Source organism: Bubalus bubalis, chromosome 17 (assembly GCF_019923935.1).
Source record: "Bubalus bubalis isolate 160015118507 breed Murrah chromosome 17, NDDB_SH_1, whole genome shotgun sequence".
In the NCBI taxonomy this organism is placed as follows: domain Eukaryota; kingdom Metazoa; phylum Chordata; class Mammalia; order Artiodactyla; family Bovidae; genus Bubalus; species Bubalus bubalis.
This window is the reverse complement of record NC_059173.1, coordinates 37117698-37134354: the sequence shown is the minus strand read 5'-3', so window position 1 is coordinate 37134354 and position 16657 is coordinate 37117698. Positions and strand designations below refer to the sequence as shown.

The 16657-nt window shown below is 36.4% G+C and overlaps 1 protein-coding gene across 11 annotated transcripts in view; it reads right to left on the bottom strand.

Annotated features, from left to right (window-relative positions):
* Window positions 1–16657, bottom strand: part of KIAA1109 (KIAA1109 ortholog) — a 206838-nt gene that overhangs the window by 144482 nt on the left and 45699 nt on the right. For 10 of the 11 annotated variants that reach the window (XM_025268008.3, XM_025268017.3, XM_025268015.3 and 7 more), the window contains 5 exons: window positions 15096–15252; window positions 14000–14078; window positions 11349–11440; window positions 9935–10052; window positions 55–210 (listed from right to left, as the gene is read on the bottom strand). In XM_025268008.3, coding sequence (XP_025123793.2) covers window positions 55–210; window positions 9935–10052; window positions 11349–11440; window positions 14000–14078; window positions 15096–15252 — 602 coding nt within the window. Of the gene's footprint in view, window positions 1–54; window positions 211–9934; window positions 10053–11348; window positions 11441–12335; window positions 12981–13999; window positions 14079–15095; window positions 15253–16657 lie in introns of those variants that run through there. The other variant, XM_044930396.2, reaches the window with a different exon arrangement.

The following is a 16657-nucleotide window of genomic DNA, read 5'->3' as shown; positions in this document are numbered from 1 at the left end:
TGATATTTGTCTTAATGAACAGAATATTTAACCTAATTTTTTTAAAGTACCTACCATTTTCCTGTTGTTTAGTGGAACAGTCGATCCAGTTGTGCTGATTAGCTGCCCAAATCATTTCAAATTGATGAAACATGATTTTAAAATTCCATGTATATGGAACAAATGAAAAAATGTCTGGTGCACTATCACTTGACCAGTCTTGAATTAAATCTAAAATAATTGGAGTAGGAGACAAAATGTACAATTAATTGAAATTCAGAAAACAAAATAAAAATATTTTAACATCAAAAATGATGTTTTCAATTGTAACTTAAAAAAATTTTTATACAAAAATATTAAAAGGTGATTAAAATGGAGCTAAATTAAGATTGCAGGAGAATTATCAACAACCTCGTATATGCAGATGATACCTCTTGAATGACAGAAAATGAAGAGGAACTTAAGAGCCTCTTGATGAAGGTGAGAGAGGACAGTGAAAAAGCTGGCTCAAAACTCAACATTCAGAAAACTAAGATCATGGCAAACAGATGGGGAAAATGTGGAAACAGTGTCAGATTTCATTTTCTTGGGCTCCAAAATCAATACAGATGGTGACTGCAGCCACTAAATTAAAAAAGTTTGCTCCTTTGAAAAATACCTATGACAAACGTAGACAGTGTATTATAAAGCAGAGACATTACTTTGCTGACAAAGTTCAGTATAGTCAAAGCTATGGTTTTTCCAGTAGTCATGTACAGATGTGAGAGTTGAACCATAAAGAAGGCTGAATGCCTTCTAAAGAACTGACAACTTTCAAACTGTGGTGTTGGAGAAGACTCTTGAGAGTCCCCTGGACAGCAAAGAGATCAAACCAGTCAATACTAAAGGAAATTAATCCTGAATATTCACTGGAAGATCTAATGCTGAAACTGAAGCTCCAATACTTTGACTACTTGATGTGAAGAGCTGACTCACTGGAAAAGACCCTGATGCTGGGAAAGACTGAGGGCAAGAGGAGAAGGAGGCGACAAAGGATGAGATGGTTGGATAGCATCACTGACTCAACGGACATGAGTTTAAGTAAAGTCAGGGAGATAGTGAAGGACAGAAAAGCCTGATGTGCTGCAGTTCATGGGTTCGCAAAGAGTTGGAAATGACTTAGGAACTGAAGTACAACAATAACAAACAGTTTGACAGTAAAAATGCTTACTTACTAATCACAGTTACAAATAAGAAAATTTTTAATGTATTTCATATACATATTATATCTTTAAAGAAACTTAAGAAGATAAAAGAGCAAGAAAATCACCTGATATTCTGCTACTCAAATATCTAATATTGTGGACATATCTCATTCTAGTTTGTTCTCAATGTAAATTTTTATAGTATCCTAAGATGCACATGTTTTATGTATTACTTTTTTTCACTGAACTCAAAATTTTGCCATGTTATTTAATAGACAGTAACAAAGATTTTAATGATAGCTCATTAAAAAGATCTGTAAAGATTTATTTAACCATTTACTGTACTTGGATATTTAGACTTTCTTCAAATTTTTGTTGTAGATGATATTATTGCATATATTTCCATACAAGATATTTTACATATTCAGAATTATTCTGTCAGGACAGATTTCAAAAGTAGATTTGCTAGATCAAAGTTTATGAATTTTTTAAAGATGGGCTTGATAAAGGACAGAAAAAGTATGGACCTAACAGAAGCAGAAGATATCAAGAAGAGGTGGCAAGAATACACAGAAGAACTGTACAAAAAAGATCGTCACGACCCAGATTATCACCATGGTGTGATCACTGACCTAGAGCCAGACATCCCGGAATGTGAAGTCAAGCGGGCCTTAGAAAGCATCACTATGAACAAAGAAGTGGAGGTAATGGAATTCCAGTTGAGCTATTTCAAATCCTGAAAGATGATGTTGTGAAAGTGCTGCACTCAATATGCCAGCAAATTTGGAAAACTCAGCAGTGGCCACAGGACTGGAAAAGGTCAGCTTTCATTCCAATCCCAAAGAAAGGCAATGCCAAAGAATGCTCAAACTACCGCACAATTGTACTCATCTCACACGCTAGTAAAGTAATGCTCAAAATTCTCCAAGCCAGGCTTCAACAATATGTGAACCGTGAACTTCCTGATGTTCAAGATGGTTTTAGAAAAGGCAGAGGAACCAGAGATCAAATTGCCAACATCCGCTGGATCATGGAAAAAGCAAGAGAGTTCCAGAAAAACATCTATTTCTGTTTTATTGACTATGCCAAAGCCTTTGACTATGCGGATCACAATAAACTGTGGGAAATTCTGAAAGAGATGGGAATACCAGACCACCCGATCTGCCTCTTGAGAAATCTGTATGCAGGTCAGGAAGCAACAGTTAGAACTGGACATGGAACAACAGACTGGTTCCAAATAGGAAAAGGAGTACGTCAAGGCTGTGTACTGTCACCCTCTTTATTTAACTTCTATGCAGAGTACATCATGAGAAACGCTGGGCTGGAAGAAACACAAGCTGGAATCAAGATTGCCAGGAGAAATATCAATAACCTCAGATAGGCAGATGACACCATCCTTATGGCAGAAAGTGAAGAGGAACTAAAAAGCCTCTTGATGTAAGTGAAAGAGGAGAGTGAAAAAGTTGGCTTAAAGCTCCACATTCAGAAAATGAAGATCACGACATCTGGTCCCATCACTTCATGGGAAATAGATGGGGAAACAGTGGAAACAGTGTCAGACTTTATTTTTTTGGGCTCCAAAATCACTGCAGATGGTGACTGCAGCCATGAAATTAAAAGACGCTTACTCCTTCGAAGGAAAGTTATGTCCAACCTAGATAGCGTATTCAAAAGCAGAGACATTACTTTGCCAATAAAGGTCCGTCTAGTCAAGGCTATGGATTTTCCTGTGGTCATGTATGGATGTGAGAGTTGGACTGTGAAGAAGGCTGAGCGCTGAAGAATTGATGCTTTTGAACTGTGGTGTTGGAGAAGACTCTTGAGAGGCCCTTGGACTGCAAGGAGATCCAACCAGTCCATTCTGAAGGAGATCAGCCCTGGGATTTCTTTGGAGGGAATGATGCTAAAGCTGAAACTCCAGTACTTTGGCCACCTCATTCAAGAGTTGACTCACTGGAAAAGACTCTGATGCTGGGAGGGATTGGGGGCAGGAGGAGAAGGGGACGACAGAGGATGAGATGGCTGGATGGCATCACTGACTGGATGGACGTGAGTCTGAGTGAACTCCGGGAGTTGGTGATGGACAGGGAGGCCTGGTGTGCTGCGATTCATGGGGTCGCAAAGAGTCGGACACGATTGAGCGACTGAACTGAACTGAACTGAAGGCTATTATAAATCACAAAGACTCCCCAGCTGGCTCAGTGGTATGAAATCTACCTGCCAACGCAGGAGATGCAGGAGACGCAGGTTTGATTCCTGGGTCAGGAAGACCCCCTACAGAGGGAAATGTCAACCCACTCCAGTATTCTTTCCTGGGAAATCCTGTGGACAGAGGTGCCTGGAGAGCTATAGTCCATAGGGTCGCAAAGAGTTGAACACGACTGAGTGACTAAGGAACAATAAATCACAAACTGCTTTCCAAAAGTAGTAGATCAATTTATGTTATTAAAAATGTATGGTCAACTATCTGTTTCACTGTACCTGTTCCTGCATTATATTTCTTTCTACCTCTATTTTTATTTTTTTGATGGCAGCTGGGGTGCTGCAGCTTGATTTCTGATAACTGAAAAATGATATCTCAGTTTAATTGAATATTTTAGTTACAAGGAGGGTTGAATATTTTTTCATGTCACTTTATTCACAAAACAAATATCTACAGAATGTCTACTGTGTGCATACTCTGTTCTAGACCCTGGGAATACAATGTGAGCAAAACAAAGTCTTGGCTGTAGAATTACAGTCAATCAGCTTTACTGACTGCTGATTTATTGTACTGCTGCATTAGATGGTTTATTTGTTGCTTTTCAAAATTGTGTTCATATATTTTGTCTGCATATCCTTTCATACTTAAATATTTTTTTAAACCCAACAGGCAAAAGCTCCTTATACTATATAAAGATGTCACAGTGCTTTTCCTTCTGGCATTCACATCATTTGCATGTATTGTATACTCACAGGAATCACATTCTTTAATAAATCGTATCCTCCTAAAGGTGTCAAGCTCATCTTTGTACACTCAGTACATAATACAGTGCTACAAAACCAGAACTTTGTGTATTTGATGGAGAGAAGCAAGTACCATTGTTATAACACAAACTCTTGACAACCAGATAGTCCTGGGTTTATATTCTGGCTTATCATTTTACTAGTTATATAATCTTGAACAAATGACTGAAATTCTATTGGTCTTCTCTTTTACAAAATGGGGACAACTGCAAAGACTTATTGTGAAAATTGAGGGGATAATAAGTGAACTTTTAGCACAGAAACTGTCACAAGATAGCACATGAATGGTGGCACTTATTAAAGATATTCTAAGAAAAATAATAGGCAAAATTAATTATAAATTTAAAGTCATTTTCCTTGAATTTTAAAGGATATCTTTAAAGGGGAAATATTAGATTCAGTAAAGAACTCAGAAGTCAAATATCGTATGAACTCATTTTAAAAATAACTGCAACATACAGAAACTTGTACACATATATTAAATCCTCTCGGGAAAATGACAAAATAATTTAATATCAAGTTTCAATAAAAATTAATATTAATAAGATGCAGAATTTTACTATATCAGCAATAAAAGGCATATGACCAATTAACCTATTCTGAGACTAGAGAAAGGAAAATTCCACTTAATTTTACTTTATTTTACATACATTTTTATTTCTTTTAAAAAGCAATCCCAATAGTCATCATATCTTACAGTATCTATGCTTACTTCTAAAACTTTATTTCTACATACTATTGTACCTAACTATCCTGACTGCATCATCACTGGCTTTAACACAATGGTCAGCACTCAGGAGGTGCCCAAACGTCATCTCTGCGATTAACCAACTACACAAAACAAAATTTATCACTCATCAAGTTGTTTTTCCTCATGTTTTTTCCTCATAAACATGCTTGGTTCTGTACTTTTATTCAAATTATTCATCCCTTCTAAAATAAACACACTCTTTGGTAACCTCTTTGTTAAGGAAAATGCTAACCATCTTTAACAATAGCATGACCATACAGAGAGAACAAGGGTCTATAGTCAAAAAATTGTTCTTAAATGTCTCTCCCACTTATTGACTTCATGAGTCTGCCCAAGTTGTTGAATGTTTCTTCAACCTCCTCACCATTAACTCAGGGATAACAGTAACAGCTGTCTCTTTTCAGAGTTGTGAAGGTGATAAAAATGAATATGCTTTGGAATGTTTTATGAAAACACTATGCAAATTTTCATTAATGTTACTGAGTTCATTTACAAAGATTATTTCAGATCTTAATGCCCTTCCTTACTTTCTCTAATTGCCTTCCGATCATGGGGATTTCCTCTGTATTCACATCTTACATGTACTTGTCAGGGTCACAATTCATGGCTGTGCAATATACTTGAGATTGATAAATAAAGATATGCACATAAGCGATGTGCTCAGTTGCTCAGTCGTGTCTGACTCTTTGCAACCCTCTGGACCGTAGCTTGCCAGGCTCCTCTGTCCATGGGATTTTTCAGGCAAGAATACTGGAGTGGGTTACCATTTCCTTCTCTAGGGGATCTTCCCGACCCAGGGATCGAACCTGCCTCTCTTGTCTCCTCTGCACTGCAGATGGATTCTTTAACAGCTGAGCCATCAGGGAAATCTAGACCACATTAGTTGGAGGTTAAATAGCAAGGGAGAGTTCTAGGGTGGACCTTGGACCACTGGAATGGTTGGATGTTACACCATAAGGGCAGTGAAGCTGCTGTGGGAGGGTGAGAGGTGAAAGTACAGGAGAGGGCTGGATGTTAGACTGCAGGTCAAGGGCATGACCACAGTGGAAAGTTCAGAGGTTAGACCACAACAGAAGGGCTTGAGGTTAGACTACAGCAGAAAGCTGGAGACTGGCTAGAGGTGAGACCCCAGATAGAGTGAAGCGGATCACCCATGTAGAAGAGAGGGTGGCTGCAGGGGGAGGGCCGTGGTCAGGGGAGCAGTGGGAGGGTGCAGATAGGTCATGGGGATGGATCCAGGCTGGGCTATAGGGAAGGGACAGAGTCAGAGTGAGAGGAAGTAAAGACCTAAGTGTGGGGAACTGAGGGAGGCCAGAGGGATGGGGGTGACAGACGCTGCAGCTAAGTCCCTTTTGCCCCTGGTTTTGAGCCCCCAGCCCACCTCCTTCTTGACCTACAGGAATCACACGCTGCCCTCCATGCCCAGAAGGGGGCCTGGAGCCAAGACTCCCTTGCTCCAAGGTAGGCTCAGGCTCCAGAGCTCCCTCTCCCGATACCCTCCTAATTTTCTACAGGTTGAGATCATGGTTTATATTTGTTTTGAATCATCATTCATAAGAGACTCTCAGCTTATAGTGGTTGCATTTATTTAGTTGATACTACTAATTAAAAGGCTGAAATATAATTGCTAATGAAATAAACAAAAATTCAAATAATCTACTAATCTAAGGAAACCAATGTAATTTTATAGTTATTAGTCAATTTCTATTTTAATATCTTACAAGTTTTTCAAGTATCTTATCTACAATTTCAATATATTCTGCAGTACAGTTTCCCCACCAGCTTACACAACATCTTTACTGATAAATATTAAAAATTATGGTAACAAAATATTTTTACTAGGAACCTCAAAAACTATTTCCAATATGTATTTCTTTTTAAACCAAAAAATGCTCTTATTACCAGATGGTTTTACCAAATAAATTTACCAGAAAAAGGAAGGTTTTTGATGCTTGATGCTTAATTATTGATAAGTCAAGCATACTAAATATCAGTAAATATACAGAATTTTTGAAAAATTCAGCTAAACATGAACTAATAGGCAATTTATTAACTACATGCATTTCAAATATACATGGAATTTTTTTCAATGGTAATGGACCAAACTATAAAACATGTCTCAACAAATATTGGGAATGGAAAAAAAAAAGTTGTGAAGTTGGTAATCTAAATATTAGTCTGGGAAAAAACCTCATTTACAACTTACTTTATAATTAAGTAAGTTGTAATAATTACTTAAATAATTAATTACTTATAATTAATTAAGTAATATAGTAATTAAGTAATTACTATATAATTACAACTTGCTTTATAATTTGCTGGCCTATTTGTTAGGCCAGCAAAAGTCGCTCAGTCGTGTCCAACTCTTTGCGACCCCTCAGACTGTAATATAGTCCATGGATTTCTCCAGGCTAGAATACTGGAGTAGGTAGCCATTCTCTTCTCCGGGGATCTTCCAAACCCAGGGATTGAACCCAGGTCTCCCACATTGAAGGTGGATTTTTTACTGGATGAGTCACCAGAGAAACCCAAGAATACTGGAGTGGGTAGCCTATCCCCTCTCCCGCGAGATCTTCCCAACCCAGGAATCAAACTGGGGTCCCCTGCATTGCAGGTGGATACTTTACCAGCTGAGCTACCAGGAAAGCTACACCCTATAAAATATCCATCAAGTGGTACTGGGATTGTAATACTATTATAATGTCGTGTTCTTCTCTTAGAGTAAATATAAGTCAATTTCACTATTGCCAGTAAAGACTTTACTTCTGCCTTTATTTTGAATCTTTCGTTCTTGAGGCAGCTCTATATTGTTTTTATCATGAAGTGATCTTTGTCTCACATTGAAATTGCTTATGAAAAATTTTAGCTCACTAATGCCTAATGTGAGAATGGTTCATGAGACATACAAATAGATAATTTATTTTCTGCAAAAATCTGTCAATAAAGAAATGTAAAACTGAGAAAAAAGAAAAGCAATTCAAACACTATGACCAAGTGTATTTTCTCCAAGATTAGACTAATATTACTCTATCTTTTTTAAAGAATAAAAAAGTTTTTAAAGGATTCTAGAAAGATTTCTGGGGGTTTCTTAGGTGGTGCAGCGGCAAAGAATCCTCCTGCCAATGCAGGTGATACAGGTTCGATCCCTGGGTTGGAAAGATCCCCTGGAGAAGGAAATGGCAACCCACTCCAGTGTTCTTGCTTGGAAAATCCCATCAACAGAGTTGCCTGGTGAGTTACTAGTCCATGGGGTCGCAGAGTAAGACACTACTGAGCATGCACACGGCAGCAGAAAGATTTCAGAAGTAATACATCTAAATATTACAGTTGTTAAATCTGGGAAATGAGAACTTAAGCTTTGTACCTTTCTACATTTTAAATATTTCTCCAAATCAATTTTAGAAAAAAAGTAACTCAAAAATGAATTTCAACAGATAGAAGCATAAAGATTAGAGTTAGAGAAAGAAAAAGATTCAAGAAAAACACAATTATAATTTAAGAAATGAATACTTGTTTAATAAAATATTCAGTCTAAATGTAAGCACTACTACAAAATAAACATTAAATCTTGAGGAATTTATACTTCTATCTAACTATTCTTAGCATTACTGTGTCTGAGATTGTGAAATCTGGAGGAAACACAATGTAAAGTATAACATGCTTGAAAATGTTGGGTTTTTTAAGTTTAAATAAATTAAATAATTTATAATCTAAAAAATCTAAAATAAAGAAACTGGAATCTACTTTAAAAGACAAGCAAAGTTAGAAATGACAAAATATTAAGTGAGAAGGAAAAGAAGTTATTTATATAAAAACAGATTCTTGGGCCAGACTATTGGGTTGGAATCCTAACCTGACCTAGTCAACCTAAACCTGGACAAAGTGCTTAACCACTCTGTAACTGACTACCCTCTTCTATAAAATAATGATAATAAAATTGACCTCAGAGAGTTATTATAGAAGTAAATGATTTAATATATGAAACTGCTTAAAACAGAGACAGACACTAATACACACTAAGTTCTAGATATATATATTTTTTTCATAAACCTGAATTAAGTATTCATTGTCCAGCTTCACTGACAAAAGTTTCTACTACTGAGACCTTGAAACCTGAATCCTGGAGAAGAATCATGTAACTCGTCTCTATTTCATTGATAAGGTACTGAAGCTTAAACAATTAAACAATTTGGCCCACATCATATTACTAGTAAATAATGTCATGACAGGACTACCTATGCATATCTTAATCACTGCTATACCCACAAATAAACAACTGGTGGGTGGACAAACAAATGGATAAATGTAGCAATCAGTCAAACAAATATCAGAAATTCTGGGGTAGCCGCTGATCCTGGAAAAGCAGACTGATTCTGTTTGGTTAAACTTCTTACAGAAAGGCTAAAAAGATGCTTACTTTTATGTAATAATTTAAATTACTGTAGTGATTAAACATTTATGTTATTCAGAGACTAAGACTACACATTCCCATACTCATAAAATGTAATAAGTAGCTATCATAACATGCTGCAAGAAATAAAAGAATTTTTCCAACTAACGATAGTATCAATTCAATTATACACATCAACAGAAAGGAGTTAAGTAGGGACTCTGAATACAAAAACATATTTGACTATGTGAATATATTGTCTGTGGATTATAATAATTAAAACAAAATAATAAATCCACTATGATGCCTAATTCATAAAGAGGAAAAAACCAATTCATTCTCCCCATCTAACTCCCCCGTTAGAGTGACACAAAAAAGAATTCTTGCACTTCCTTCCAAGGTCAATTTTGGGTTCCCAGTTTCCTTCTATGGGTTAAAAGACAGCACAGAACATATATATTTAAATTTTTCCTCTAATAATCTCAGCCCCAAAAGAAGTATAAAAGTGAAAAAGTATGAATTGTGTTATTAAGTCTCTATGTTGAATCTAAAAGCAAAACTTAATTAATATAAACAAATTCTCTCTGATAAATCTCACTGTATTTTTACTTATTAGAAAATTACCTGTGAAAAAATTCTTCTGTGCAAAGATGAAGTGGTAGGTGGCTTTATAAACCTCTAATTCACACTGCCACGTTTGTGGCATGTTCCATATTCGGGGGTAGCTGGCATTGATGTGAAACTGCAAACCAAATGTTAAGCAAAATGTTAGACGTTAAAACATGACATTGTGTGAACAGCATTAGAAATGAACTCACACAAACTGGTAATTAAAACTTATTTTCCTACCGAGTTGAACAGAGGGTCCTATACAGATTTTCAAATTGCTGTGGCTAAAGGTCAGTACCCATGGTTACATCCAGCTCATGAAATACTAAGCCATGATGTGGCCAAAAAAGGTTAAGAACAAATCAGGCTACAGTTTTGATACTGTAGCTAAACAAAGAGAGTAACCTCATTAATTCTTCTTTAAACTTAATCTATTAAGTGAGAGGCTCAGGGTCAAGGAGGGTAGAGTGCAATGCACCCTGTCACACAGAAGTTTGGCCACCAGTGCCTCCTGGCTTCTCATTTGACAGCACAGTAGTTATAAACCTGACATGGTGCTCTGTGATATATTTCACCTGCCAAGACTTGGCAGTTCTCCAAAGGCAAGAGCTGCCTGACCAGGAATAGCAGTATTGCAGAGTACCATTTATCAGCAATAGCTCAGGAATTCATTAAAATGCTAAATATGTCAGTTTAACACATATTTATAGTACTCAATATATTCTTGGATAACTGTAAAATTTTCCTCTTAATTTACATATATTGTGTAAATGTGCTTGTTTAGATAAACAATTAAGGACCTAATGATACCATCTAAATAAAACAATCCTCTCTGAATATTAGTTATTCCACACAGTAAATTTGGTTATTATTTTTATCCCTGAGAAAAAATAACAATCAGCTTGATTAATGAGTTCCTGGCCTGCAATTTTTAATCATAAGTGTTTCCACATTAATTCTGTTTCTAATGTGGTGCAATTTAGGGTATCAATAAGATTTTCTTCCTTGTACTTTATTCATCAAGTAAAAAGGACAGTGAACTATTAACCTTGAGAAAGAATCTGATGGGGCCAGGAAACATACAGTAAAAATTTATCTAATTATTTACAGCACAGGAGAGTGTCCAGCCATACAATAAAGTTTAAAAAAAAATTTCTAACAACTTCTCAAATTTTTAAAGGCCAAAAACCCATGTGTTGCTGCCTTATATTCATTTCCCCTAAAAGAAGAGAATAGGGAGAGGCCAAAAGGAATCCAAAGCATTGAGAATCTACTCTTCTTCCCAAAAATATGGGCAAGAGCACCTGGTGGTTCCTGAGTAAGAAGACAGATCATTTGATGACTTGACCATTAAAATTTTATATTAAAAAATAAAACCCAAATTTGTATTTTATAGGTATATGCATATCATCATATACGTAAGACTTACTGCTAACATTTCTGCTTCTAAGAGAGTCCGGTATTGCATGCTCGTAGTGGCATCAACATGTAACAGCTGTCCTTTAATCGCAGGGGTATAACCTAAAATAGGTGAAAACATAAAAAATAAGAACCTAAAAAAATAGATAATTAAAATTTTCAGAAACTGGAAACAAATTCCCCCACCACCCAAAGAAGGAATTCCTGAAAATTGGTGATTAGTTACTATTTAAATACACTTCCAATAATGTAGACTATGCTATCTAATCCATAACCTTTCTCATTTTGGACAGCTCTGATGGAAAAAAAAAGTTCCATTTTCATATAATATCTATCCTGATCTTGCTTTCTAATGCAAAACTACAAGTCTATTTTCTAAATGATTAATAAGCAAGTTTTTAAGACTGCTCCCATGATTTTTTTTTCCCCATTAACTCAAGGGTACATATATTCATCATTTTCAACTACTCATTATATAGTGAGTTTCTGAACAACAGCTATTCCTTACATAATGACAGTTATCAAACAACACAGCCCTTTTCTGAATAAAAGCAGAAAAGTTCAGAGTATTTCACTTCTTTTTTTGATGGACTGTCCTCCTATGAACACTAAAACTATGATCATTATTATATGGTTAATTCAACATGCATCCCACTCTGGGCATTTTTTCCCCCAAACACCTGAATCTTTTGGGGAAGTTTTAAATGTTTTGTTATTATCTAAGACTTCAGTCTATTTTTCTCTCTGAAGATAGTCATCTTAAAAGCCATCTAACCTTTACCAGGCTTCCTGGTGACTCAGTGGTAAAGAATCCTCCTGTCAATGCAGGAGATGTGGGTTCGATCCCTGGGTCAGAAAGATCCTCTGGAGAAGGAAATGGCAACTCACACCAGAATTCTTGCCTGGGAAATTCCATGGACAGAGGAGCCTGGCAGGCTATAGTCCACGGGGTTGCAAAAGAGTTGGACATGACCAAGCAACTAAACAACAACTTTACCAAGAATCTGACTGGGTTTTCCTTAGACCTTTGCTCATGTAGTTCCACAGTCACTGTGCTGTGGCACTTCCCATGAATTCATGATAGGTCCAGATGATGATGCCTCAGTCCTCAAATGGCCCCTTTACCCCTGTGCACCAATAACTGTACCCCTAAAAAATATGTACAAATGTTATCCTATTTGCATCATCAGTTTAAAAAGGCAAAAGCACTCCCTTAACTGAACTAGTCTCAATTTTATGCAACACCCAATTGTCTTTCCCCTACAGAATTACCTATATGTCAGTAATTAAGGCTATCCTAAAAGATGCTACTTTCCAACCGACTACTCTGAATCCTAGAGAATCTCAATATCTGCTTTAAGATTTAGTATGATTATTCTTTTAAAAGTAACTAAGATAAGGTTTAGTTCTTCACTATAATAGCTCTAAAGTTAAAGGGAAAAGATACTACCTCATTTTAAATCACTTTTTCGATTAATTATCTAAGCAGGCAGACTCAACTGCTATCTTTTTAACACAAACTAATAAATCTAGTCAACCCCTTTGCCTGCTTTCTTCTTATTGTAGAAACAAAATGAGTGACAGAAACAAGGAAAGAGAGCCAATCATATAAAAATTACTCTACTCATGCTTCTGGGAAAGTGATAGAAACATTGCTAGACGGTAATTTAAAAATAAGGGTAAGCTGCTACTCTCCACACTCTCAAGAGTGAATAAAGCAGAATTTCAATTGTTCTCAATTACAAATGTAATAAGAGAATAGGAAAAACAAAGAAAAATTAGGAAGACTATTTGACATTTTGATAAATTTAACAAAAAGTATTTAATGTTTAATGTTACTGGTTAATCTGTATCAGGGCCCAAATTTCAAATGCATAATGAACTTAGATTATTTTACCTCAGATGAAACTACAACTATCAGGACATGATTTAATATGTTAAACATGAAATATTCTGCTTTCTTAAAGTTATGCTACTCAAAGAACAAGCTTACTTTCTGACAAAAATCTACTAAAGATATAACTTAAAGCTTATTAGCTACTGGATCAATTTCTGCCCATGGACCATGTTTCATGTGCCAGGTCTTGGGTTTGGTACCAGGTATACACTGGTAAAACGAAATATACAGCACCTGCTTTTACAGAGCAATAAACTAGTAGGAAAACCATATGCTAAGCAAATTATGCACAATCTTACAAAAGAAAGGTATAAAGTACAATGACAGCACAAATAAGACCTAGCTTGAATAAAACAGTTTTTCTCTTCTCTCTAGGTGCATGAATAATTATATAGCATTTACTAAGGACACACATAGGACTTCCCTGGTGGCTCAGATGGTAAAGCACCTGCCTACAATGTAGGAGACCTGGGTTCAATCCCTGGGTCGGGAAGATCCCCTGGAGAAGGAAATGGCAATCCACTCCAGTACTATTGCCTGGAAAATCCCATAGACAGAGGAGCCTTGTAGGCTACAGTCCATGGGGTCGCAAAGAGTTGAACATGACTGAGTGACTTCACTTTCACTTTTCAAGGGCACATTAAAATATAACAGAAAACTGAAAGAGAAAACTCAATTAATTTTAGTCTAAGTAGATTAATAATTATTTATATATTAATTATGCCCATAATCACTTAAAAAGAAAAACACTCATTGTAGCTTACCATTTTCCTCAACCGTCATTGGAATATTAATTTCTAAATATGAACCAGCTCCAACATTTACATGTACAGCATTTGTTTCCTACCAAAAGAAAAAATTCATATGAGACACTATAATTATTCTCACATCTTTACTTTTCAGTTATTAACGCAGACAAAAATCAATCATCAATCCAATGGCTCAGCAGAAAAGAAATCTGCCTGCAATACAGGAGACATGGGTTCACTCGTAGGGTCAACAAGATCACCTGGAGGAGGAAATGGAAAGCCATGCCAGTATTCTTGCCTGAAAAATTCCATGGACAGAGGAGCCTGGGAAGCTATTGTACAAAGGACCACAAATAGTCAAACACAACTGAGCATAGAACACATCCACAATATTAAATAGGGCTTCCCAGGTGGCTCAGTGGTAAAGACTCTGCCCGCCAAAGTTCAAGCCTTGGGTCGGGAAGATTCCCTGAAGAAAAAAATGGCAACCCACGCCAGTATTCTTGCCTGGAATATCCCATGGACAGAGGAGCCTAGCAGGCTACAGTCCATGGGATTGCAAAGAGTTAGGCACTGAGCCACAACAACAATATTAAATAGGTATTAAAAGTTCTAAGAGCAAAAGTTCAAATTTATACCAAAAATACACTAAAACAATTTGGCTAGATTCAAAGGAGAAGAAGAAGGAGACTACAGTATCAAAGTCTATTTTCATTAGTTCTTTCCAGTATTTGGCACTTAATGATGTAACATACATACTGGGGATAGGGGTCAGGCAAAGCTCACAGAAATGAATCCAAGTATAGCACTAGTCGGGTTTCCCATGTGGCACTAGGGTAAGGACTCACCTACCAATGCAGAAGACATAAGAGATGTGGGTTCAATCCTTGGGTAGGGAAGACACCCTGGAGGAGGAAAACCCACTCCAGTATTCTTGCCTGGAGAATTCCATGAACAGAGGAGCCTGGTAGGCTAAAGTCTATAGGGTCTCAAAGAGTCAACCACAACTGGAAGCAACTTAGCACACACGCATGGGACTAATTACCAGAAAAACACTCTGGAAGATAATGGTCAAATTTTAAACATTACTTTCTACTATTTCAATAATTACCCTATTTTTGGTAAACAACAAGTCAATTGTAGCATCTGCAATAATATTCATTCGTAGTTCAAAAGCAAGGATCTGTCTTGGTCTCCCAGGCTGTGCAATTTCAGAAACTTTCAGAACTTGATAATCAGGAGGGAAGAAGAACTTCCACAGACAATCTCTAAATAAGGAGGAAGAAAGAATAATGACAAGTTATTCAAATAAAATTGCTTCTCATAAAAAAGACTAAAATCAGTATTATACTTTATACTGATATTATCATTGCTATCTCATTTAACAATTGGACATAAATTTCAAAAAAATAAGTCACAAAATAATACCTATTATAGTTTCCTTTCAGTAAAATGAAAGACATATTTTCTCCATTGTTTTCTATTTTCAGAGATCAATGAACTTTGAGCACCTAATATACTGCTATAAAATAAGACGTGGGTAAGACCAAGTTTCGGAGAAGGCAATGGCACCCCACTCCAGTACTCTTGCCTGGAAAATCCCATGGATGGAGGAGCCTGGTAGGCTGCAGCAGTCCATGGGGTCGCTAAGAGTCGGACACGACTGAGTGACTTCACTTTCACTTTTCACTTTCATGCATTGGAGAAGGAAATGGCAACCCACTCCAGTGTTCTTGCCTGGAGAACCCCAGGGACGGCAGAGCCTGGTGGGCTGCCGTCTACGGGGAAGCACAGAGTCGGACACGACTGAAGCGACTTAGCAGCAGCAGCAGCAGCAGCAGCAAGACCCAGTTTACACTATTCAACCAATACCGTTGAGAAAGACTTTCTACAAGTATATCAAATGTACAAATGGCAAATAAAGAGTTGAAGGGGAATGGTTTAATTACAATCATTTTTACTTTCTGGATAATCACTTAACCTTTCTGAGGATACTTGCCTGCTTCCTCACTTGTAAATGAGGTTTATCATAACCAGTCTCAGAGAATAGATCCAAGAATTAAATGACAACACACATCAAACACTTGGTAGTACATGGCACATAGAAAGAAATGTTATTCTATTATTTTTATAATCATTTTTAATCAATATTATAACAATAAGAGTCTAAAGAGAAACAGGTTTCTAAAAAGATGCAAGTGTTTGTAAGCTAGAGCTCTAATGTATTTGCCTCCCCTTATGTGACAAAAGATGAAAGAAATCAAGAAATTTTCAATTCAGACTCTTCTATGTAATTAAAAAATTAGCATGTTACTCATACATTCAGAAAAAGTATCAGTTTGTGACTTTTAAAAGGAAAATATGAGGAAGGAGTCATAAGTAACTGGAAATACTGCTTGGAATGAACAGAGAAAAATTAGATGAACAGAACAAAATTTGCAAACTGATTGATTTTAGACTTTAATTTGCCATCATTAACGACATGAAAAGAAAATTAAATTTATAAATGTTTTGGTGAAGACACACAAATATATATAACTAAGATATTAATGATAAAGAATCCATCTGATCATTAGATGATCAGGGACTATAAAATGGGCAGCAAGATATAATGAAAAGAGCAGTAGACTTGAAGGGTTGGTTTGAATCTTGGCTCCAGATGGTACAGCTTCC